The 25,561-nt window shown below is 40.6% G+C and overlaps 2 protein-coding genes across 3 annotated transcripts in view; one reads left to right on the forward strand and one right to left on the reverse strand.

Annotated features, from left to right (window-relative positions):
• Positions 1 to 2,756, reverse strand: part of CRYZ (crystallin zeta) — a 28,530-nt gene extending 25,774 nt beyond the window's left edge. Inside the window, exon 1 of the mRNA XM_004002087.5 lies at positions 2,697 to 2,756. The gene's annotated coding sequence lies outside the window, so the exon portion shown is untranslated. The remainder of the gene's footprint in view (positions 1 to 2,696) is intronic.
• Positions 2,757 to 2,860: 104 nt separating this feature from the next.
• Positions 2,861 to 25,561, forward strand: TYW3 (tRNA-yW synthesizing protein 3 homolog). Of its 2 annotated transcripts, XM_004003561.5 has the most exons (6): positions 2,861 to 3,102; positions 8,033 to 8,113; positions 10,372 to 10,470; positions 10,688 to 10,759; positions 13,030 to 13,163; positions 25,108 to 25,561. In XM_004003561.5, exons 1-6 carry the CDS (start codon positions 2,929 to 2,931, stop codon positions 25,322 to 25,324), a joined length of 777 nt encoding a protein of 258 aa, XP_004003610.2. In that variant the 5' UTR covers positions 2,861 to 2,928; the 3' UTR covers positions 25,325 to 25,561. The 2 variants fall into 2 exon arrangements, with proteins under 2 accessions (XP_004003610.2, XP_042105769.1); XM_042249835.2 differs by lacking the exon at positions 10,372 to 10,470.

Raw genomic sequence — 25,561 nt, forward strand, 5'->3', positions numbered from 1 at the left:
ACTAGTACCCTCAAAAAACTGTAGCAATAATAAAAGCAAAATTACCCTGAAATAGGATCTGTCAAAAATATCTAGCACATACATTTTTTTCCTCGCATCTGGACATTTGCTAAATTGGAAGAAAAGAACAAAGAAAGGAAGAGACTCACCCTTAATCCTGGGTTTAGAAGACCCCACCCCAGCCCGATTTTGCCCAGTACTACCCCTTAACCTGTGGAGCTCATAAGGAAACAGGGCATGACCTTGACAACTCTAACTTCTACTTTGCTTCTGGTGGTCTTATTTCCTGAAGAGCCCTTGCCACTATGATTGCTCAGGCTCCAATCTGCAATCATTGCCTTTGAACCCCCTCAACTACCTACAGGATCATCATTTGCTTCATAATATAGGTGGCTATGCTAAAAAATTGTTAAAATAGTAATTATTATTCTTAAACCCTTGCAATACCTGATTTCTTCTAAACAGCACATCTTTCACATCCATTTACAGAATTTTCACAATAGGTAGAGAAGCAACAGTTACTAAAACCACCATTTAATTGTATGCAGAACTGGAAATAAAATCACCATCCTTCTTACAGATGAGGAAACATCTAAGGGGTTGAGATTCACCAGGGTCACACTGAAGCAGAGCTGAAACCCAACACCTTAAATGTTATTGGGCATTTTTCCCCCCTAACTGTAAAATCCTTTTCATCTCACCTTTGAAATATTGGCAGAGAGGACATTTAATTTCTTAGAGATAGAATTTATAATGATGATAGTGAGACAGACTGAGCTAGAGATATGAAATTCAGCTAACCTGCAGGTAGCATTACATATTTTATGATTAAGACATCTGCTTTGAGTCTGAAATTTTTCAAACGCCCATAAGTTAAGGGATCTACTAGAGATACACAGAATGTGATTCTTTTAGGAAAACTATAATAATAATAAATAATAATAATTTTCCTATCTATAAAATGGGGCCAATGCGCCTTAGCATAGGATCCTTGTGAAGATGAACTGCAGCAGCACATGGGGGAGTGCTTCAGAGCACGCCTGACAGGCTATAAGCTCTATTATTCAGAGTAAATCATTTACAGTCAGCAGCAGGCTCATCACACTGCTTGTGTTTTTTAATTAAAATGTACTTTAGCAGGTTTTTCTATTTATCAAATATAAACTTTCAATCAGAGCACCTTGGTTTATTGTTCAGTTTTACTTTTTAACCTATGAAACGTTACCAACCATATTTTGAAAATAGAGGAAATACAGAATTTAAAATTCTTCCTTCAACACTGATATTTTTCTAGCTATGCTTGAACCCGTTTGGTTTAAATGAAAATTAAAGGGATAGGGAAAACGTTGGAAATATATTCTCACATAGAATGAACAGATCGATTCACAAAGCCAAAGCAAAGACATATATTATTTTTAAAAAAATTCTTACTTTTCAAGAACTTCTAACAAGGAAAAAAAAAAAAAACTTGGAAAGAGAATCAAACATTATAATTGTGCTACGGTTGATCAAGAATGACTCATAGTAACATATTTATTCTTAAGCCAGAAAAAAAATTTTTTTAATTAAAAGCAGCCAAAGAAAAGTCTCTTCTTAGCTGAATGACCTTGTCAGGATACTACTTCCTGGGCCTGGCTCTTAGCACCCACTTCTGATTAGGAGGGCAGGAGGAGCTGATCAGATAGTTATTCTAACCCCCTGCAGGTGTTTGGAAGAAAAGATTGGGTGGAACTAACTGGTCAGGCTGCTCCTGCGCTGGGGGCGCAGAGCTCCGTGGGATTTACTACTGCTGACCAGACACTCATGGAGTGTTCCGACGGTTTCAGTGGGAATCACACAGCCATTTTCCACTAATGCTGTGCTGCGCTCAGTCCTGTCGGACTCTTGGGGACCCGGTGGGCTGTAGCCCGCCAGGCTCCTCTGTCCATGGAATTTTCCAGGCAAGAATACTGGAGTGGGAGGCTATTTCCTCCTCTATGGGACTCTTCCCAAGTGAGGAATCAAAACTGCCTCTCTCACCTCTCCTGTGTTGGCAGGCGGATTCTTTAGCACTGTGCCACATGGGAAGCCATTTCCACTAGTTGCTAACAATCAGTCCAAACTTTAGCCTTTCAATGGTTGAATCATTACTACACCTTCCTTGGTCACTGAGATAAGTCTCCTCTAGAAACGTATAAATACCCAACGATGTGCTAACAGGGAATTTTGTTTTTTGAAGAGTCTCCTAGATGAGGGTCATGGCGGGGTGGAAGGGGTCTACACAATTCTCTCCAAGACGTCACCAAAGCAGGAGGAAAGACCGGAGAGAAGAAGCCCTAGGAAACCCGAACACGAGTGGCCCCGGGTCACAGCAGCCGCGAGAGGCCGCAGGAATCCAGAGCCCAGGCCGAGGGGAAATCTAGTGGGGGGCAGGCAGGCAGAGGCTGCGGGGTGGGCGCCCCGCGGTGGGACCCGAAACGCTGACCCTGCCAGTAAGTAAAACCGGGCTCTCAGGACCAGTAAGTCAAACTGCCCTGGTGACCTACAGGTGATCAACTTGCAGCCCCAGGTGCGGAGTAACTGGCCACAAACTCCTTATCCCATGGTTCTTGGGCAGAACGGGACGCAGGAAAGGAACGCAGCCAAAATCCAAGTCGGTTCCTTTTGGACGAGCGCTGGGGAAATCCTCAGCCTGAGAGACTTTTAAAACCACTTACCCCGTTCTAGAGTGGAAAATCAAAACTTGCGAGCATCCCCCGAGACTGCACTGGGAAATCGGGAGGGCCTGCCCGGGTACAGCAGTTTCAGGCTCCGCCCCGCCCCGCCCCGCCCCAGGGGCGGGTCTCAGGAAGGAGTTTGGACCTTCCCGGCCACCATTGACGTCAATATGGCTGCCTCCAGGGGAAACAAGGCTAACGCGAAAAGTCCAGACCGTAACTCCTTCGTCGCATGGATCTTAGCGCAGAGTTCAAGAGGTGGAAGGCGCAGTGTCTGAGCAAAGCGGACCTCAGCCGGAAGGGCAGTGTGGACGAGGACGTGTTAGAGATCGTGCAGCTCCTAAATGGGCAAGAACAGTTTTTCACCACCAGTTCCTGCGCTGGCCGAATCATCCTCCTAGACGGGGTGAGGACCCTTTGTGCCCTTCCAGTCCTGCCCTGTATTGTGCACGACGGGAACTCCTACACCCGCCCGATGTAACACCCCAACCCAGCTTGCCTGTTTGTCCTTCTGCTCGGTGATCTCGGTCTCCTTAAACTGACAGCGTTACTTAAATCGATGTGTCTAAAACTTTAATGTGTTTATTAGTTACTTGGGAGAATTTTTAAAATACATATTCTGATTCTACACGTCAAGGCTAGGGCTTAATCTGCATTTCTTACAAGCCCCCAAATAATGCTGAAACTGCTAGCCTGGGAATGATGTTGAGTTGCAAGGGTTAGAGACTTAAAAACACACACACACACACTCAGGGAATTTTATTTTTTCAATACTAAGGAGATTTAAAGATTTTCTAGTCTGGCGAGGCGGCTCCCTTCTGGTCGACCGCTCTACCAAACCTTTGTTAACCAGTTGATTGCTGCTCGCTATGGTTAAGGCGGAGAAGGCAATGGCACCCCACTCCAGTACTCTTGCCTGGAAAATCCCATGGACAGAGGAGCCTGGTAGGCTGCAGTCCATGGGGTCGCTAAGAGTCGGACACGACTGAGCGACTTCACTTTCACTTTTCACCTTCATGCATTGGAGAAGGAAATGGCAACCCACTCCAGTGTTCTTGCCTGGAGAATCCCAGGGACGGGGGAGCCTGGTGGGCTGCCGTCTATGGGGTCGCATGGAGTCTGACACGACTGAAGCGACTTAGCAACAGCAGCCGCATGATTAAGGGGTTCACTGCCTCCTAGTGGCCCACTGTATTATTACAACTCTGGTAATTTTTCAGTTCCGTTCAGTTCAGTCGCTCAGTAGTGTCCGACCCTTTGCGACCCCATGAATCGCAGCACGCCAGGCCTCCCTGTCTATCACCAACTCCCGGAGTTCACTCAGATTCACGTCCATGGAGTCAGTGATTACGTTGCTTCAAAAAAGGAAACCACGAGGGAAGCCCCTATGTCTCAGCTGGTAGAGTCCGCCTGCAGTGCGGGAGGCCTGGGTTGGGAAGATCCCCTAGAAAAGGGAAAGGCTATCCACTCCAGTGTTCTGGCCTGGAGAATTCCATGGACTGTGTAGTCCGCTGGGTCGCAAAGAGTTGGACACAACTTTAAAACTTTAGCACTCTGCCTGGCATATTAAGTGCACTATAAAAGTTAGCTATGTGTTCACTTTAACATTAAGATCGAATTCAGAGCTTGCAAGACGCCATGCTTGTAAACTCATTTTTTAGATCTCTCACTGACAGGTCATGTGAATGTCTCCCAAGTTAGCAGGGTCTATTCATTCTTATTTTGCTTCCATTGCTTGGCTTGCTTTCTCTCTCTTCCCTCATTTCTCCTGCCCTGTCTTACCTGAATTTATGCAGTGATTTCCTAACAGGTCACTGAATTACCAGTCTCCCTACCCCAAACCATGTTACACGCTGGTAACAGATTCCCCTTTATAAAGCACAGTGTGTGTACTGTCACTCATCTATGCTGAAATACTTTGTGCTTTGTTGTGCTTAGTCACTCAGTCGTGTCCAGCTCTTTGCAACCTCATGAACTGTAGCCCCACTAGGCTTCTCTGTCCATGGGGATCCTCCAGGCAAGAATACTGGAGTAGGTTGCCATGCCCTCCTCCAGGGGATCTTCCCAACCCAGGGATGGAACCCAGGTCTCCTGCACTGCAGGTGGATTCTTTACCTTCGGAGCCATCAGGGAAGCCCTGGTGAGATACTCTAATACACTTCTCAGCTGTTTTTCCCCTCTGACTCCTCATCTTAATTTGGTCACTGAAACTGAACTATTCTCTTTTTCCTCTTACATTTATCTGCCTTTGTTCATCTTTATTTTTCCTGAAATGTTTACCCCCATCTTTGCATATCTGAGACATACCTCCCCAAACTCCCCTTTCCTACCTGAGCACAAACACACACATCCACTTGGAAGCAATGACTACTTCTTCTGAACTATCTTTAGGACTTTTTCCTGAACATCTTTTCATTTTATGTATTACCTTATACCTTGTATTTATTTTCACTTTGCCTTATTTCTGGAAGAATTTGGATCAGCTTACAAGTAGGCAATACAAGAAGGAAAATAAAAAGTGAGAAAATCTGGATAAAAGTAGTATAGATAAGATGAAGCAGAAATGGTATTAGTTCTCAAAATATACCATGAGACTGTTAATTTGCTAGAGGTGGCTCACACATTTGGCTGTAAGATTTAGGGCAGCCAGCATTAGGTCAACATCAGTCCCTGACTGAGGTCATTCAATGAAAACAGATCAGTTATTTGAAGAAGCGCAACTCTTCTCCATTCTAAAGCCAGATGGCAAAGTCTCCTGTGTACCTAATGTATAAAAGTCACCTTGTGGAAGTATGGTGATTGATTTATTTTCATGAAACACAGCATGACTATATTTTAATACACAAGCAAAATATAAAACATCATAGTAAATTGACAGTAAAATACAGTATTTCATTTTCATTGCCTGACAAATGGTTAACCTTAGTCGTAAATGAGCTCTTGGAAACCAGTAACAAAGACGTTGATAAACCAAGACAAATGAAAAAAAAGGAGAAAATGAAATAACACAAGTGACTAGTAAGGATTAAGCATAAGAAGATGACTGAGTTGAACAGTAGCAAATGAAAAGCAATTTCTTTATAATACCATATTTGGATCTGACCTGGGTCTCCTGCATTGCAGATGAATTCTTTACTGTCTGAGCCACCAGGGAAGCCCAATATTAACATTTGTATAGTTTTAGGAAACATACTCACATAAACACTGGGCCAAGATTGATGAAATCCCCTCTGTATAGTAGGGGAAAATCTATTATAGTATAGACTCAAAACTATAAATTTTGTATATTTTTAGTCCTAGCAGTTCTAATTTGTTGGAATTATTTCAATAAGTTAGTTGGAAAATTTTATAGTTTATATATAAACCCTGTTTACTGCATAGAAAGTACATGTGGTTTCCTGTATCCTTTTTCAATTGTCCTTGAGGATAGGATCTGTTTATATGTATTGTTGTTGCTCAGTCAAGTCAGACTCTTTGTGACCCCATGGACTGCGGTAAGCCAGGCTTCCCTGTCCTTCACCATCTCCCAGAGCTTGCTCAAACTCACGTCCATTGAGTCAGTAATGCTATCTTACCATCTCATCGTCTGCTGTCCTCTTCTCTTTTTGCCTTCAATGTTTCCCAGCATCAGGGTCTTTTGTAATGAGTCAGTTCTTTACATTATGTGGCCAAAGTATTGGAGCTTCAGTTTCAGCATCAGTCCTTCCAATGAAAATTTAGGACTGACTGCCTTTAGGATTGACTAGTTTGATATCCTTGCTGTTCAAGGGATTCTCAAGAATCTTCTCCAAAACCAAGCTAGAAAGCCTAGTTCTTTGGCACTCAGCCTTCTTTATGGTCCAACTCTCATGTCCATACATGACTACTGGAATAATCATAGCTTTGACTATGCGGACCTTTGTTGGCAAAATAGTGTCACTGATTTTTAATATGCTGTCTAGGTTTGTCATAGCTTTTCTTCTGTTTATATACAAAGTATCCAATAGAACTTGACAAATAAACATTTTTACAGTTAATAAACAAAGAATACTGGTAAAATAAAATTCTAAACTTTCAGTCCTAGCTCTGCTCTTTGGTGCTACAAATAAAGTCTAATCCAGAGGTCACAAATTTATGCCTATAGTGACTAGGGACATAGAAAGGTATGAACAGATCAGGCATCAGTAGATCTTGTGTGGGACTGGAACAGTGCTTTCTTACAAAAGGAATTTTAAAAAATATTTTTAATGTTCTGCTAATCATATTAAAAGACGCTTACTCCTTGGAAGAAAAGTTATGACCAACCTAGATAGTGTATTCAAAAGCAGAGACATTACTTTGCCGACTAAGGTCCGTCTAGTCAAGGCTATGGTTTTTCCTGTGGTCATGTATGGATGTGAGAGTTGGACTGTGAAGAAGGCTGAACGCTGAAGAATTGATGCTTTTGAACTGTGGTGTTGGAGAAGACTCTTGAGAGTCCCTTGGACTGCAAGGAGATCCAACCAGTCCATTTTGAAGGAGATCAACCCTAGGATTTCTTTGGAAGGAATGATGCTAAGGCTGAAGCTCCAGTACTTTGGCCACCTCATGCAAAGAGTTGACTCATTGGAAAAGACTCTGATGCTGGGAGGATTGGGGGCAGGAGGAGAAGGGGACAACCGAGGATGAGATGGCTGGATGGCATCACGGACTCGATGGACGTGAGTCTGAGTGAACTCCAGGAGATGGTGATGAACAGGGAGGCCTGGCATGCTGCGATTCATGGGGTCGCAAAGGGTCGGACACGACTGAGCGACTGAACTTATCTGAATCATATAAAACAGCTAGAATACAACTTAGGGGCTACTACTATACAACCCCTTGTAATAATACCTTTTCTTCTAACAAAAACATGACCGTATTTCAGAAAATATTTATTAAGTATTTTTATCTTAATAAATTACTTTCTTTCTATCTCAAATAGTTTCATTTCATTTTTGTTTTATGTTTGATTTTACCCAAAAGCCTATTCAATTGTTCTTAGTTATACTTAAAACCACCGCTTGTGATTCTTAATTCTTAGGAGAAAGCCTAAAATGGGCTTCCCTGATGGCTCAGACGGAAAAGAATCCTCCTGCAATGTGGGAGACCTGGGTTGAATCTCTGGGTTGGGAAGATCTCCTGGAGGACGGCATGGCAACCTACTCTAGTATTCTTGCCTGGAGAATCCCCACGGGCAGAGAAGCCTGGGGTCGCCTAAGAGTTGGACATGACTGAGTGACTAAGGAGAGCACAAGCACGAAATATGCTACACATTGTACTTCTTATTTTATAAATATTATGTGACTAACTTAAACTATGTTATTTTTTCATTTTAGGGTATAAATGGTTCTGAGGTTCAGAAACAAAACTGTTGCTGGCTACTGGTTACACACAAAGCCTGTGTGAAAGATGATGTGGTAAGTTTTTATATATAAATTTAGAAACAAACTTTAACTCACAGTCACTTTAAATATATATGAAAAGAATAGAAAATTCAATTTATGTGCACAGTTTTAATGACTGCAGATTACAAGGGCTAAAGAGCATTCATTACAATGGCTGTTTTTTCAGTTGTGGGAGACTACTGTCTATGCTGGATTATTTAGTTCCCTAAATTAAAATGTTTAGGTGAGTTCATATAAATTCATATTAGTCGGGCGTTTTACATTACTGGCTCAGGTGCCTAAATGTTGTCTTCAGAGTACTCACTCAGTCCCCTCTGGGTACTGGTTCTCTCTGTATGTTTGCCCTTCTCTTCCGCTGCAGATAATCTTTGTGGCAGGAAAGATAGCTGCCAGCAACCCAGCAGAAAAAGATTCACTTTTAAGATCCATGCATTATTTCCAAAGGACTCTGAGTCATCCTGCCTGGTGAGGCATTCTCTGCCAAGACGAGTTATCTTTGGCAGTAGAATAGAATGCTCTCCTTGATTAGACCCAGGCACTTGTTGTCTGATATTATATAGTGGGAGCAGTGAGCGACAGGGTCACGACTGACAGTCGCACCAGAGTCAAATGATGTGAAGGAGGGAGAATGGTGCGGTTAGGTTAGGCAGACAGAGGTAACACCTGCCTCGTCCAGATCCTGTTGCTGTTCAGTCACTGAGTCACGTGCAACTCTTTGTGACCCCATGGACTGCAACACACCAGGCTTCCGTGTCCTTCACCATCTCCCAGCGCTTGCTGAAACTCATGTCCATTGAGTCGGTGATGCCATCCAACCATCTGTTGTCCCCTTCTCCTGCCTTCAATGTTTCTAGCATCAGGGTCTTTTCCTCATGAGTCAGGTCCTCCCATCAGGTGGCCAAAGTATTGGAGTTTCAGCTTCAGCATCAGTTCTTCCAATGAATATTCAAAACTGGTTTCCTTTAGGATGGACTGATTGGATCTCCTTGCAGTCCAAGAGACTCTCAAGAATCTTCTCCAACACCACAATTCAAAAGCATCAATTCTTTGGAGCTCAGTTTTCTTTATCATCCAGCTCTTACATCCATATATGACTACTGGAAAAAGCATAGCTTTGACTAGACAGACCTTTGTAGGCAAAGTAATATCTCTGCTTTTTAATATGGTGTCTAGGTTGGTCATAACTTTTCTTCCAAGGAGCAAGCGTCTTTTAATTTCATGGCTGCATTCATCGTTCACAGTGATTTTAGAGCCCAAGAAAATAAAGTCTTACACTGTTTCTATTTTTCCCCATCTATATGCCCTGAAGTGATGGGACCAGATGCCATGATCTTTGTTTTTTGAATGTTGCGTTTTAAGCCAGCTTTTTCACTCTTCTCTTTCACCTTCATCAAGAGGCTTTTTAGTTCCTCTTCGCTTTCTGCCATAAGGGCAGTGTATCATCTGTATATCTGAGGTTGTTGTTATTTCTCCCAGCAATCTTGATTCCAGCTTGTGATTCATCCAGCCCAGCATTTCACATGATATACTCTGCATATAAGTTAAATAAACATGGTGACAATATACAGCCTTGACGTATTCCTTTCCCAATTTTGAACCAGTCTGTTGGTCCATGTTCAATTGTGACTATTGCTTCTTGACCTGCATACAGATTTCTCAGGAGGCAGGTTAGGTGGTCTGGTATTCCCATCTCTTAAGAATTTTCCACAGTTTTTTGTGATCCACACAGTCAAAGGGTTTAGCATAGTTAATGAGGCAGAAATAGATGTTTTTCTGGAATTCCCTTGCATTTTCTGTGATCCAACAGATGTTGGCAATTTAATCTCTGATTCCTCTGCCTTTTCTAAATCCAGCTTGAACATCTGGAAGCTCTCCGTTCACATAACAGATTCTAGCTGAAGCATAATAATACATGTGTCTCAATCTTCAATCTAACAGCAAAGCATTTAGACAGATCTAGTACAGTCTTCACATTCCGTATTCCTTTATTAAAAATATAAAGTAATAGTTTACTCGTTTGAGGTATGGTTTGAAAGAATGCCACAGATGGTTTATGAGGGGATTAGAAATCAAGTCTCCTAAAAGAATAAACAGATTAATGAGTTTTGGAGAAAGAGATCCAAGAAAGCAGAGTGAAGAGTTACTGTGGAAGAACGATGCAGAATGAGTCTGAAAGTTGCTTGGAAATATTGAAGGTACATAGGATAAAGGGTCACCAAGGAATAGGATCATGTGTTTGTGTCTAATCCTAATGTTTTCCATATATGTAGATTGTGGCCCTGAAGAAAGCGAAGGGTGATGCTGTTTTGAAATTTGAGCCACTTGTTCTTCATGTGCAGTGTCGACAGTTGCAGGACGCACAGATTCTGGTAAAATTTTGTGATTAAACTTGAATTTATAGGTATATGAGTAGATGTAGTTTTGAACTTTAAATCTTCTACCACAGTTAATACAATGCTAGTTTAATGAACTAATGTTTTCTCTCATTATAGATTTGAGGTTATATATGTTTCAGCAGTTTGTAGAGCTAAAGTGTTTATCTGGTTAGCCAGATGATGAGAATTTAACAAATTTATTTTCTTACAGCATTCAGTGGCAATGGATTCTGGCTTCAGGAACTCTGGCATAACTGTGGGAAAGAGAGGAAAGATTATGCTGGTAAGGTACTTTTGGTGAAAAGCAATTGTTTGATCATGAAGTAATCCAGATTATCAAATAACCTCCTACTCAGATCTTCCTGCCATTCCCTGTTCAGAAACCTTCAGTGACTGACTTTTCTGTACAGGGCAAAGTCCAGAGTTCTTAGCTTTACATTTGAGGCAGAGTACATCATGAGAAACGCTGGACTGGAAGGAACACAAGCTGGAATCAAGATTGCTGGGAGAAATATCAATCACCTCAGATATGCAGATGACACCACCCTTATGGCAGAAAGTGAAGAGGAACTAAATAGCCTCTTGATGAAAGTGAAAGAGGAGAGTGAAAAAGTTGGCTTAAAGCTCAACATTCAGAAAACGAAGATCATGGCATCCTTCGTAACTTTTCTTCCAAGGAGTAAGCGTCTTTTAATTTCACGGCTGTGGTCACCATCTGCAGTGATTTTGGAGCCCCCAAAATAAAGTCTGACACTGTTTCCACTGTTTCCCCATCTATTTCCCGTGAAGTGATGGGACCAGATGCCATGATCCTCACTTTCTGAATGTTGAGCCTTAAGCCAACTTTTTCACTCTGCTTCACTTTCATCAAGAGGCTTTTTAGTTCCTCTTCACTTTCTGCCATAAGGTGCATGACTAAATAGAAAAGCAGAGCTCATGGTACTGATTTGAGTCCCCATCTCACTCCCCACTATGTACATCTGGTGGCCCGAGCGAAAACAGAACCACTCTTCCACCTTTCTCTCCTTTGTCTTCTTTATTAAATTAGTGAGAAATCTGTCACTTCTACCTCTAAGTCCTCACTCCGGACTCCACCTCTCCCAGCCCTCTTCCACTGCCCATGCTTAAGCCCTCTTCATCTCTCACCTCTGTCTTTACAGCAGTCTCCTGCCTGGCCTTCGTCCGCCCCATCTTTTCCTTCAGTCCCTCTAGCCAGTAGTGTCAGAATGCCGGTTTTAAATAAGTCAAGGTCACCTGGTATTTTCTCTGACTTTCAAGACCTTACATAAATAAACTATTTTGCATCTACCTTATTTATGCTCACATTCCACTAGCATGCTTCCACTCCAGCCAGAGAAAATGCTGTTGGTCATTTCCCGAACATATGCTTTTCATGTCCTGTCACTATAGAAAAGTTCTTTCTCTGGCTGAATGCTCCCCTTCTCCCATTTTTACATCTGGTGAAATTATACATATGGTTTAAAATCCCATAAAACCACCACCTGTCTCAGTTAGTTGCTTCTCTTCTATTGAATACTTTTCCTTAGTATTTTGTGTTTGTGTGTGTGTGTGCATGCATGCACACGCACATTTGTATGTTTCTTCTTGGTACCGTGTTGGATTGTGATTCTTTGTTCACTTGGTATTTCGTTCAGACGCGTTAGCTCTCTTTTAGATGGGGACCATGTGTATTCATCCTGTATCTTCATACCTTCCGTGGGGCCTGCAAAATTGCAGACACTCAGTAAAGGCTCGTTGAATGAATTTTTCTGCCTCATAGGAGTTTCTGTTGTTTCTTAACCTATATCCAGTGTTTGGATTTACTGAGAACATGCTGACTGTTTCCTCAATTGGCAACCCTAAAGCATCAAGAAAGCAGCCACTTTGTGTGATGGAACTGGCCTGCTTTATCTTGTAACCACCCTGCACAAGCATTGCTAAGAGGCCCTTCAGCATCCAAGCCATTTTGATTTTCCCTTAAAACTTCTGTTGAGGTTTCATTTATTTTGTTTCTTTAAATAGTGTATTAAAACTTCCTTAGATTTCATGAAATTGATACTATTAAGTTTATTGGACTCTGATAATATCTGCTTCTCTGAAAGACAATGTATAAAACGATTTTCTTTGCAAATGACTTTATATGATAGGAAAATCTATTTACTCTCCTTTGATTCAACTGCATTTGACTAAATTGTATCAAAGTGCAAACCTAAGTGCTGTAATGGAGCGAAAGGAAAGGAAAGGAAAGTTGCTCAGTCGTGTCCAACTTTTTGCGACCCCATGGACTGTAGCCTACCAGGCTTCTCAGTCCATGGGACTTTCCAGGCAAGAGTACTGGAGTGGGTTGCCATTTCCTTCTCCAGGGGATCTTCCCGACCCAGGGATTGAACCTGGGTCTCCCATATTGTAGGCAGACGCTTTACCCACTGAGCCACCAGGGAAGCCCTCTAATGGAGCTAAACTATATATAAACACAGCCCTGAGTGGATTATTCTTTAGTTATCTTCAGCATCTCTAGTACATAAGTCATCCAATCTAAATTGTTCCTTGTAGGCTGTCCGGAGCACCCATGGCTTAGAAGTTCCATTAAGCCATCAAGGAAAACTGATGGTGACAGAGGAATATATCAACTTCCTACTAAAGATAGCAAATCAAAAAATGGAAGAAAACAAGAAGAGAATTGAAAGGTATGTTAATGATATATTTCCATGTTAGCCTTATATACCTAGGTCTTCTTTGAAAATATTAATACACATCATCTCCAGTTTATACTCCCAGCTGCTTTTATATTTGTAGCCTTATCATAAATAATACAGATAATGAAAATAATTGATGAGAGTAGGCCAGTGGTAAGAAACCTGCCTGCCAGTGCAGGAGACATAAGAGATGCGGGTTCGATCCCTGGGTTGGGAAGATCCCTCGTGAAGGAAATGGCAACCCACTCCAGTATTCTTGCCTGGGAAACCCCATGGACAGAGGAACCTCGTGGGGTACTGGCCACAGGGTTGCCCAGAGTCGGACACAACTGAAGAGACTTAGCACATAGTATGCATAAAGGCCAAACTGCAGTGGGTACTACATGGAGCATAAAGGGGAGGAAGCTCCAGGCAGGACAGTGGGACATGGAGCTGCCAGCACCAGGCATTAAGGAGAAACAGTCACTCAGATGAGAGCAAGGCAGCCACAGGGACATAACTGATCCAGCCAAAGGCAGCCAGGGACATGGTACACTCTGCCCCTGGGATGGGACCTACTGAAGATTACTTAAAATCTCCTTTTGAGGAGAACAGCCTGGTTAATTTTAATCTGATAAATATTTTATACCTCTGGCTAGATCAGAACCCAGCTCTTGTCATGAATTAGATTTGAATTGGCATAACTGCCCCAGTCAGAAGGATTATGGCTGTCTGTGCACATCTTTATATTTCTCTTGTTTCTGCTTGATTAATTTTACATTACTTTTTCTCAACTTTTTCCTCAGAATAGAATTTTTGATATAAAGACGTGACTATTACGCTGCTTTTTATATATGAAGATAAATGCCACTAACCTACCATCAGTAAGATGTGTATTTCTGAGTTATTGAAGAAATCATCTTGTTGTCATTTATTATTTCCTTTTGGCTTTCTCCCCACCCCTTTGGTCTGGAGAAAGCAATGGCACCCCACTCCAGTACTCTTGCCTGGAAAATCCCATGGACAGAGGAGCCTGGGAGGCTGCAATCCATGGGGTCGCTAAGAGTCGGACACGACTGAGCGACTTCACTTTCACTTTTCACCTTCATGCATTGGAGAAGGAAATGGCAGCTCACTCCAGTGTTCTTGCCTGGAGAATCCCAGGGACGGGGGAGCCTGGTGGGCTGCCGTCTATGGGGTCGCAGAGTCGGACATGACTGAAGCAACTTAGCAGCAGCAGCGGCAGCACCCCTTTGGTCACCTCACAACCAGTCAGTCACTGCTGAAATGACTCCTGACTCACTCTTCTCTCCCCACCCTTCCTGCCACATTCTTCATTCAGGACCACTGATCTAAGAGTAGAATGTTTCCAGGGTGTCTCTCTGCTAAGCCATTCTCTGTAACACCATCAGAATCCTGTCTGTAAAGTGAAAAGGAATCCTCTTGCTTAACTCATCTGCTTAACATTCTTTAATACCTTAAAATTCTTTAATACCTAGAAGTTTTTACTAAACAGCTAAAGCCAGAACCACTCTGGCAGCAGAGTGGCATGATGGAAAGAGGTAGAACTGGGTTTCCAGAGGCAGAACCGAGTTCAAATCCTGCACCCACCACAACTTAACTCTCTTGGCTTCAGTTCTCTTGTATCTGTCTTAACAATTTTAGCATATATTAGACGGCATATATCGAATGACAGCCCCCATCTGTGTCATGTCATGATTCTTAGGGTAGCCTTTCTCCTTCTTCACTGACTCATACAGAGAATAAGCCTATAATTACCTCAGTATCACCATCCAAGCTTTTTCATCCAGAGCTCCTTATTTGAACCATAAAATTAACAAAATTATGCAAGTGACTATTTCTCAGTTCTCCCAGCAGTACCATATAAATTATACCAGCCAAGACACATTGGAGATACGTTAATTAATTTCATGACATAAAATAGTGGCTGTCTGTGGGCATTAGGGCTTAATTTTTTAGTGGAAACCTGGTTGAAAAAGCCTAAGAGTTTTCCTGATCACAGGGTACTTTGAGCAGATGTTCTAAATAAAGTGATTTCAAGAAAGTAACTGAAGTTACCCAGCCATTCCACCAGGCTGCTGTAGCTGCTAAGTCACCTCAGTTGTGTCCAACTCTGTGCAACCCCATAGACGGCAGCCCAATAGGCTCCCCTGTCCCTAGGATTCTCCAGGCAAGTACAGTGGGTTGCCATTTCCTTCTCCAACGCGTGAAGGGAAAAGTGAAAGTGAAGTTGCTTAGTCTGTCCAACTCTTAGCGACCTCATGGACTATAGCCTACTAGGCTCCTCTGTCCATGGGATTTTCCAGGTGAAAGTACTGGAGTGGGGTGCCCTTGCTGTCTCCATTCCACCAGGCTACAGAGTTTGAACTGTACATAGGTATTTATTGGTGGTTTTTCAGTTGCTAAGTCGTGTCTACCTCTATGCAACCCCATGGACTGCAGCATGCCAGGTGGCAGTATTTATTGGTACCATCCCAAAAGTTGGCTACATTTGTTAGTATTCTAACTGTGAGACTGTTGGTGAAAAAGTAGGAGGTAGGAAATCAGTTTCTCTGTTTTCTTACTTGAATTTCAACAAGATTATAAATATAGCCCAAGATCAACTAACTATACACCTGGTGAAGTTAATTGAGCCACGTTCACCAACTATAAAATCAAATTATGCTTTAAATCCATTGACTCAAAAATATGTTTTGAGATTATAGTGTGCATGCTGCTATCAAGAGAGTCATGCTCATCATATAAAATCAGTGAAAAATTAAAGAAGGGTAAAAAGTGTCTTAAGATACTGATTAGAAGATTACATGTGAATTCAGAAAGAGTGAACAAATTAGGGAGCTCCTTGGGGAACAGCTGTATATTCAACCAAATGCAGAAAAAGAGCTACTCTTCTGATGTGGAAAAGAGAAAAATTAAACACTGGAGGTGATGAGTTCTGCAATCAGATGTTGAGTATAAAATTGGTTTGTCATGGGACCAAAGTTTCACAATTCAAACAGCTGTAATAAGAGAAGTTTTAAAAGTCAAAATCCTAATGAGTAGCATTCCAGCAACAAGAAATATTCTTGAAATGTGATAATCAAAAGTTAAGATATTATTTTAATAGCAAGAGGTCTCTTTCGTAGAAAACAATTCCCAAGCCCACTTCTTCATGGAAAGAGGAAGATAATTTCATCTATAATGATTTCCAGGTGAAACATGGGAAGTTTGGAGGTTTATTTACCAGTTACAAGAGGAGGGCTATCTTTGTAGCTGTTAATAAAAGATCAAGATTGACTTAGATTGGATGACATTAGCCGTGTTCCTCTTCTCACCAACTGTGTAATAAGAAAATAAATGTTAAATAAAATGTAGAATAAAAAGTCCAAGTATATTGGCATATAATATTGATAAAAATTAAGCAAATTAGAGCAAAAAAGTAAATATTTCTAATGGTTGGTTTTTTGTTTTTTACTTTTTTATGATAAAATATACATAACATAAAATTCACAATTTTAGCCATTATTCAGTTCATTGGCATCCTTTCCTCAACATCCCTGCCGACACTTGTCTTTTGTTTTGTTTTGTTAAGTGCCATCCTTGCAGGTGTGAGATGATATCTCGTTATGATTTTGATTTGCATTTCCCTGATGATTAATGACATTGATCATTTTCCTTACACCTGTTGGTAAGCATTTGCGTGACATCACTTTGCTCCTTTCCTTCTGGTGCTTTTTCTTAGCTTCCTTCTGGGTTTCTCTTGTTATTCTACCTATTGGTTAAATACTTTTGTTCTCCGGGATTCCTCCCATGGCCCATTGCTTTAGCTTCCCCAGACACTGGTTGCTAAGTCGCTTCAGTCATGTCCAACTCTGAGACGCTATGGACTGCAGCACGCCAGGCCCCTCTGTCCATAGGGATTCTCCAGGCAAGAATACTAGAGTGGGTTGCCATGCCCTTCTCCAGGGGAATCTTCCCACCTCAGGGATTGAACCCATATCTCTTATATCTCCTGTATTGGCAGGAGGGTCCTTTACCATTACCACCACCTGGGGTAGATCTTCCAAATATCTCCCAAGTTCTGGGCCCATATATCTAATAACCTATTGAATATATCTAACCAAATATCCCATCAGCCTTTCCTCAATATCTTATCTTAGTCTTAACCTCTTTTAACAATTTCCTTGGTTCAGAGTCTTACCATTTACAAGCATTAATACTGTTTATGCCTCAGTGCAAAGAGAAATGTGAACCATATTGAATTACACTTACTTAATTTCATGTATGTCTTTTTACCCCACTACAAGATGGTCACCTTTTAAATAGGACTAACTCCCCCCACACACAGATACCAACCAAACACATATCCCTACATACGCACACTTTAAATATCTCTTACGCTAAAACTTTATAGCGTAGAAACCCAATAACTTTATTGAATTAATCATAAATAATAAAGGAACTGAAAAGTTAATACATTATATTGAGTTCCCCAAAGGCAAGTACAGTTTCTCATCATTTTCTGAGTGTCTGATAGGAGAACAGTGGGTAATAAATGCTTGCTGAATTTATTTGACAGACTTGTTCTAACAGTAGTGCTACTTTAAAAAAAAATAGTGCTACCTTTATGGCTTCACAAACTTAAGGTCATTATTCTGGAAGACGTGTAAGATGGCTTACTGATGGGACTACCAGAATAGACTTGCTACACAGTCTGGGTAAGAAGTAACAGGACTCCAAGTAACAAGGTGAATGGCGATCGTCCTGCAGAGCATAATCCTAACGGGGCAGCAGATAGAAATGAGGGCAGAGGAGAAGGCGGAGTCAAGTCTTTTTTTTTTTTTTTAATGGAAATAAAGCTGGTAAATAAATAACTCACACAATTCTCTATATACTTATGGTCAGAGAAGTAAGTAATATAAAGGGAAAACATACGTTTTCTGGTATTTTCTCCTTGGATGTCCCCTCCCCTCAGTTTTTCCTCTCATAATTCCTCTCTGTGCCAGAAGAGAGAGGAATTCACCTCTCCTGCTCCCATTCATTCTTGCGATTCAGCCCAGGCTTTGGGGTTTTTTTCCCCAAGGAGTATTTCTTGATCTTTCTTGGAGCTAAGTGCCCCATATTTTCCTATTTTATCTTAGCTTTTTCATGACACATTGAATTTATCTTTACAGCTCTGCAGCTCCCATCAAGCCCTGAGCTCCCTGAGTGTACAGGCCATCTCTTACTTGTTTTTAGCACCTGGCACAGGTTCTGTCACATATGTTTTTTAATAAAAATGCTAGAGCTTAAAATCAGTTAAAAATCCAAATACCTAATGTATGAGAATAGTCTTCTTTTGTTATTTGTGAGTAATAGAAGCCTAAAAGGGTGTGAGGGCTTCCCCAGTGGCTCAGGGTTAAAGAATCCACAGGAGATGAAACACAGGAGATGCGCTTCAGTCCCTGGGTTGGGAAGACCCCCGGGCAACCCGCTCCAGTACTCTTGCCTGGAGGATCAGTCCATAGCATTACACAGAGTCAGAAACAACTGAAGCGACTTTGCACACATAAGTAAGTAAGTAAAGTCACTCAGTCATGTCCGACTCTTTGTGACCCCATGGACTGCAGCCCACAAGGCTCCTCAGTCCATGGGATTCTCTAGGCAAGAATACTGGAGTGGGTTGCCATTTCCTTCTCCAGGGGATCTTCCCGACCCAGGGATCGAACCCGGGTCTCCCGCATTGGAGGCAGACGCTTTAACCTCTGAGCCACCAGGGAAGCCCACACATGTACGCATGCAAAAGGATATGAAGTTGTGCTCAAGATTTCGTTAATTTTATGTTCCTATTTCAGAAGTCAGAAATACCAGCTTTTTATTGCCCATGGTCCCCTCACTGATCTGAAGAACAAAAATTCGTTTTCCCAGAGCTGGTCTGAAAAGTTGTGTCATGAAAAGAACTATATACAAGTTGCCCTGTGTCATGATACCCTTGACTACAGAGGTGGAAAAACGGGAGACAATTTGCTATTCTTTGGAGAGGAGCAGAAAAACAGTTGCCTGAACATATATTTCTTTTTATACTCCCAGCTCTTTTTGTTGCCTTTGAAAGTTGAGAAAATTATATTTTGAGAATCAGGCTTTGGAATGCTGTATAAAGGGTCATAGCATGAGAAGAGAACATGTAATTGAGAAACAAATTTCTGACTTATTGAGTAAGATAGTTTCCCAAAGGACATTTTAAAAGTTCCCTTAACAAAGAAAAAGAAAAAAGTAGTTGAAATTGTATTCTTGGCTCTCAACATGGAAAAGTCTTTGTTCCTTTTTACCACTTGTTTCTTTGGTTCCCCAAGGATTATAGCTTTGAATTCTTAGGTTGTTTAATGGAAGATTAGAAGTAAGGCACCTATTCCTCTTTAATTACCTTTTTAGTGTGGTCAACAAGGTATTTTACACAGCTGTTAATTTGCTGTGCTCATAAAAGAAGAATTTAATCTTATCTTTAATTTTCGAGGAATACAGTAGAATCCAGAGAAAAGACCTGGTTACCTAAGTTTAAAGAGCAGGGTTGGGGAGAGACTGATGGAAGAGAATGTTGAACATCATGAATAGCCTCTTATGATCAGATAAGGGTGATTCATACCCTTTTGTAGCATACTTAGATTTGTTTTACATAAAGTGAGTCATTCTACTGAGGCATTTTTAAAAACCATGCTATATAGGCAGTGTGGAAAATGAGAAGAAAACCAATCATTGAAGTCACCCAGGATAATGGCAAGACCTGGAGACAAAGATCAGGCCAAGTGTAGAAGTTTTCATGAGTGTAAAGGACTGAAAAGAATATTGGTAGATAATCTGAGGGGCAGATAAAGGAGTTTAGTCTGGAAAAGTGTTGGTGAGGCAGGTGAATTCTTACCTTATTGTTCACCTCTCTGGTGGGCAGGATACTGAAAGAAAAAGCATTCTCCACTTGACAGGAATGCAGGGCAGTGGTGTGTTTGTGGGGAACCAGGTTTCAGTTAAGTAAGGATATAAGGAATACGTTAAATGAAAAGGTTGTGACCATGTTATGGGATCTAAAATAAATATCAGTTTAAATTTTTCAAAACCTTTTGCTCTAATTCTTAAAGTTCTGTTTTCTCTTTCACTGTACCTCCCTCTTTGAGATTGATTTATTTATTCTAGAAATACCATTTAGCCCTAGTTATCTGCCAAGAATGGTGATGAATATCAAGGTGTATAGTGGTAACTACGTAAGTTCTTAAAATATGGGTAGGAAATGTGGTAATCATGTTAGGTATATCTTAGCATTGTGTGAAGTATTTGGGAAGAGGCAGTTAGCTTGGTTTTCTTAGGGCAGTTTAAGAGCTTTTGCAAGTGAAACTTAGCTGGTTTACTGAATTAAAGTAAAGAACATAATTGGTTCAGATAGCAGTCTATCCTGTAGATGTCAAAAACTTCCTGTCATAATCTCCCATTATAATAGGATATAAGAGCATGATGGAAAAGGGAATGGCAAACCTCTTCAGTATTCTTGCCTTGAGAACCCCATGAACAGTATGTAAAAGCAAGAAGATATGACACTGAAAGATGGACTCCCCAGGTAGGTGCCCAGTATGCTACTGAAGAAGAGTGGAGAAGTAACTCCAGAAAGAATGAAGAGATGGAGCAAAAGCGAAAACAATGCCCAGTTATGGATGGGACTGGTGATGGAATTAAGTCCAATGCTGTAAAAAACAATATTGCATAGGAATCTGGAATGTTAGGTCCGTGAATCAAGGTACATTGAAAGTGGTTGAACAGGAGATGGCAAGGGTGAACCTCGACATTTTAGGAATCAGTGAACTAAATGGACTGGAATGGGCAAATTTAATTCAGATGACCATTATATCTACTACTATGGGCAAAAATCCCTTAGAAGAAATGGAATAGCCATCCTAGTCAACAAGAGTCCAAAATGCAGTACTTGGATACAATCTCAAAAAGGACAGAATGATCTCTGTTCGGTTCCAAGGCAAACCGTTCAATATTACAGTAATCGAAGTCTATGCCCCAACCACTAATGCCAAAGAAGCTGAAGTTGAATGGTTCTATGATGACCTATAAGACCTTCTAGAACTAACACCAAAAAAAAGATGTCCTTTTCATCATAGGGGACTGCAGTGCAAAAGTAGGAAGTCAAGAGATAACCTGGAGTAACACGCAAGTTTGGCCTTGGAGTACAAAATGATGGAGGGCAAAGGCTAACAGAGTTTTGCCAAGAGAACACTGGTCATAGCAAACACCCTCTTCCAACCACACAATAGACAACTCTACACATGGACATCACCAGATGGTCAGTACCGAAATCAGATTGTATTTTTTGCAGCCAAAGATGGAGAAACTCTATACAGTCAACAAAAACAAGACCAAGAGCTAACCGTGGCTCAGATCATGAACTCCTAATTGTAAAATTTAGACTTTAATTGGAGAAAGTAGGGAAAACTACTAGATCATTCAGGTATGGCCTAAATCAAATCCCTTATGATTATACAGTAGAAGTGAGAAATAGATTGAAGGGACTAGATCTGATAGACAGAGTCCCTGATGAACTATGGATGGAGGTTCCTGACATTGTACAGGAGACAGGGATCAAGACCATCTCAAAGAAAAAGAAATACAACCAGGAAAAATGGTTGTCTAATGAGGCCTTACAAATAGCTGAGAAAAGAAGAGAAGCAAAAGGCAAAGGAGAAAAGGAAAGATATAAGCATCTGAATGCAGAGTTCCAAAGAATAGCAAGGAGAGATAAGAAAGCCTTCCTCAGTGATCAGTGCAAAGAAATAGAGGAAAACAATAGAATGGGAAAGACTAGAGATCTCTCCAAGAAAATTAATGATACCAAGGGAATATTTCGTGCAAAGATGGGTACAATAAAGGACAGAAATGGTATAGACCTAACAGAAGCAGAAGATACTAAGAAGAGGTGGCAAGAATACATAGAAGAGCTATACAAAAAAAGATCTTCATGACCCAGATAATCACGATGGTGTGATCACTTACCTAGAGCCAGACATCCTGGAATGTGAAGTCAAGAGGGCCTGTGGAAGTATCACTGCTAACAAAGCTAGTGGAGGTGATGGAATTCCTGCGGACCTGTTTCAAGTCCTAAATGCTGATGCTATTAAAGTGCTACACTCAGTATGCCAGCAAATTTGGAAAACTCAGCAGTGACCACAGGACTAGAAAAGGTCAGTTTTCATTCCATTCCCAAAGAAAGGCAGTGCCAAAGAATGTTCAAACTACCGCAAAGTTGCATTCATCTCACACGCTAGCAAACTACTGCTCAAAATTCTCTAAGTGATGCTTCAATAGGACATGAACTGAGAACTTCCATACCTTCAAGCTGGATTCAGAAAAGGCAGAGGAACCAGAGATCAAATTGCCAACGTTTGTTGGATCTTTGAGAAAGCAAGAGAGTTCCAGAAAATCATCTACTTCTGCTTTGTTGACTACCTCAAACCCTTTGGCTGTGTGGATCACAACAAACTGTGGAAAATCCTTCAAGAGATGGGAATACTAGGCCACCTGACCTGCCCCCTGAGAAATCTGTATGCAGGTCAAGAAGCAACAGTTAGAACTGGACATGGTACAATGGACTGGTTCCAAATTGGGAAAGGATCAAGGTTGTATATTGTCACCCTGTTTATTTAACTTATATGCAGAGCATATCATGTGAAATGCCGGGCTTATGAAGCACAAGCTGGAATCAAGCTTGCCCGGAGAAATAGCAATAACTTCAGATATACAAATGACACCACCGTTTTGTCAGAAAGCAAAGAGTAACTAAACAGCCTCTTGATGAAAGTGAAAGAGGAGGGTGAAAATCCCAGTTTAAAACTCAAGATTCAAGAAACTAAGATCATGGCTTTGGTCCTGTCACTTCATGGCAAATAGTTGGGGAAACAATGTAAATAGTGACAGACTTTATTTTCTTGGGCTCCAAAATCACTGCAGATGGTGACTGCAACCATGAAATTAAAAGATGCTTACTCCTTGGAAGAAAAGCTATGACCAACCTAGACAGCATATTAAAAAGCAGAGACATTACTTTGTTGACAAAAGTCCTTACAGTCAAAGCTATGGTTTTTCCAGTAGGCACGTGAGATGTGAGAGTTGGACCATAAAGAAAGCTGAGCACTGAAAAATTGATGCCTTTGAACTGTATTGGAAAAGACTTAAGAGTCCCCTGGACTGCAAGGAGATCCAACCAGTCCATCCTAAAGGAAATCAGTTCTGAATATTCATTGGAAGGACTGATGCTGAAGCTGAAACGCCAATACATTGGCTACCAGATGTGAAGGACTGACTCATTGGAAAGGACCCTGATGCTGGGAAAGACTGAAGGCAGAAGGAGAAGGGGATAACAGAGTATGAGATGGTTGGAAGGCATCACTGACTCGATGGACATGAGTTTGAACAAGCTCTGGGAGTTGGTGATGGAAAGGCGTGCTGCAGTCTACAGGATCCCCAAGAGTCAGACACTGTTAAAATCGTGATAAGACCTCAACAATGCAAGAAGCATTCTCAACTTTTAGATCATTTTATTTGGGACCTAGGATAACACCTCGGATGTTTACCTTTTTTGTTCAGTTATTCACTTACTGGGCATATTTTTAACCAGGTGTGGCTGCACTGTACTCCATGCTAAGAATAGAACAGGTGACAAGATAAATGGAGTCCTTGGTGTCACGGAGTTTATATTCTGTAAGAATAGTCACATTGGAGAACTTAATCAGTGCCAGGGTCTGTGCTAAGTACTTACATATATAGCCAACCCTCTGACAACCGTGCTAAGTACAGGATAACAGCTAGTTTTCTAAATGAGGAATTTGAGACTCAGTGAGGTTGAAATTAGCAACCTCAGCTTTCCCAGTGGAGCACTGATGTGAAGCACACGGAGCAAACCAAGCCACTTGCTGCTTTCTGGTGTCTGCCGAAAATGAACACAAACCCTCCACTGGAAAAATGAGTAAAGGGAAAGAATAATTTACAGTAAAAAAATTCAAATAACAATAAACAAAATATATTCACTTTCAAAGAAAAAAATGAGAGACCCTATCACCTGTCAAAGTAAAGCATATTTTTGATGTAATATTCACTATATGAATGAAGTAGTCTCAAGTTCTGCTGTTAGGAGCATATTTTTTTGAATAGCCATTCTGGAAAACAGTATTTATCAAGAGCCTTAAATATTTATACCTTTAACCATGTAATTACTTTCAAGGTATCTATCCTAAATAGCTGAAGACTCAGATCATTTTATTTCCAAAATGTTTATAACATTGTTTGTATTGGGAAAACTTGAAAATAAAGGCCAATGTAAGTGACATAATGTTATACTACCATTTAAAAGTATTATTTTGTAATTCATTTAGTGATGTGGAAAGTGTTTTCAATAAATATTAAATTTGAAAAAACAAAGTAAAACTTTGTATGTAATATCACAATTGTATAAAAGACAGGTATATGTATACATGGACAGATGTATTAATTCAGTAAGCTGGAAAAAATAAAAATATTGAGAGTGGTTATTTTTAGGTAATTATGTGGAGGTCATCTCTGTAACTTCATATATATTCCAAATTCTCTAAAATTAACTTTTGTTACAGTTACGATTTTTTTTTTTTAAAGAAAAGTATTTCTGTTCTTTTTTTACCTTTCTTTGACTCCTGCATCTGGAATAGAAATAGGATAGAGGTTGTCAAGAGGTGATTGCAATCCAGTTTTCAAGACTGTTCTTAAAGAACTGAAAATGCATTACTTTTCATAAATAAGCAATCATGAAAACAAGAAGTACATTATTTCTGTGATTTATTTCATATCTTAAGGTTAATATGAGATACCAGATTTATATAATTTTATGTTTGAGGAATATTTCAGTCATTTTGTTTGAGAACACACAGATACATAACAGAAGTATTTTATTTCTTTACAGGTTTTACCACTGCCTACAATATGCTTTGGAAAAAGAAACTGTTTCTACAACCTCACATCCTAAAGAGAAAGTTAATACATCATACATTCGTAAAAAAAAAAGGAACCCAGCAAAAGCACGTGGCAAACGTGTTACTGAAGGAAATGAAAAAGAACTGGAAAATAATGATCATGATGATCCAGGAATCAGTGTTACTATCTTCCCTGAAGATTGCTGAGATTTGGTTCCAAAATGTCTTGGTAGAGTGATGTTTCTAATCGATATTATAAAGCTGCTGTTAATAAGAGTTTGTTGAGTGTATCAGACTTTCAGAAAAGCAAGATTTAACTTTTCTCTATATTTTAGAGAAACCCTTAACTTTTAAAAACAAATATGTATAATATTTACTCCTATATACTATCTTTTAAAATCACATAGTCATTGCAAAAATAAAATTATGATTTTTTTTAATGCC

The sequence above is a fragment of the Ovis aries genome, chromosome 1 (genome assembly GCF_016772045.2).
Source record: "Ovis aries strain OAR_USU_Benz2616 breed Rambouillet chromosome 1, ARS-UI_Ramb_v3.0, whole genome shotgun sequence".
NCBI lineage: Eukaryota > Metazoa > Chordata > Mammalia > Artiodactyla > Bovidae > Ovis > Ovis aries.

Excerpts from the sequence above, each read along its gene's own strand:
- TYW3 (XM_004003561.5), top strand. The coding sequence starts at position 2,929 with ATGGATCTTAGCGCAGAGTTCAAGAGGTGGAAGGCGCAGTGTCTGAGC. Across the intron at positions 10,471-10,687 it reads TGCAGGACGCACAGATTCTG|CATTCAGTGGCAATGGATTC; the intron begins GTAAAATTTTGT and ends ATTTTCTTACAG. Across the intron at positions 10,760-13,029 it reads AGAGAGGAAAGATTATGCTG|GCTGTCCGGAGCACCCATGG; the intron begins GTAAGGTACTTT and ends TGTTCCTTGTAG.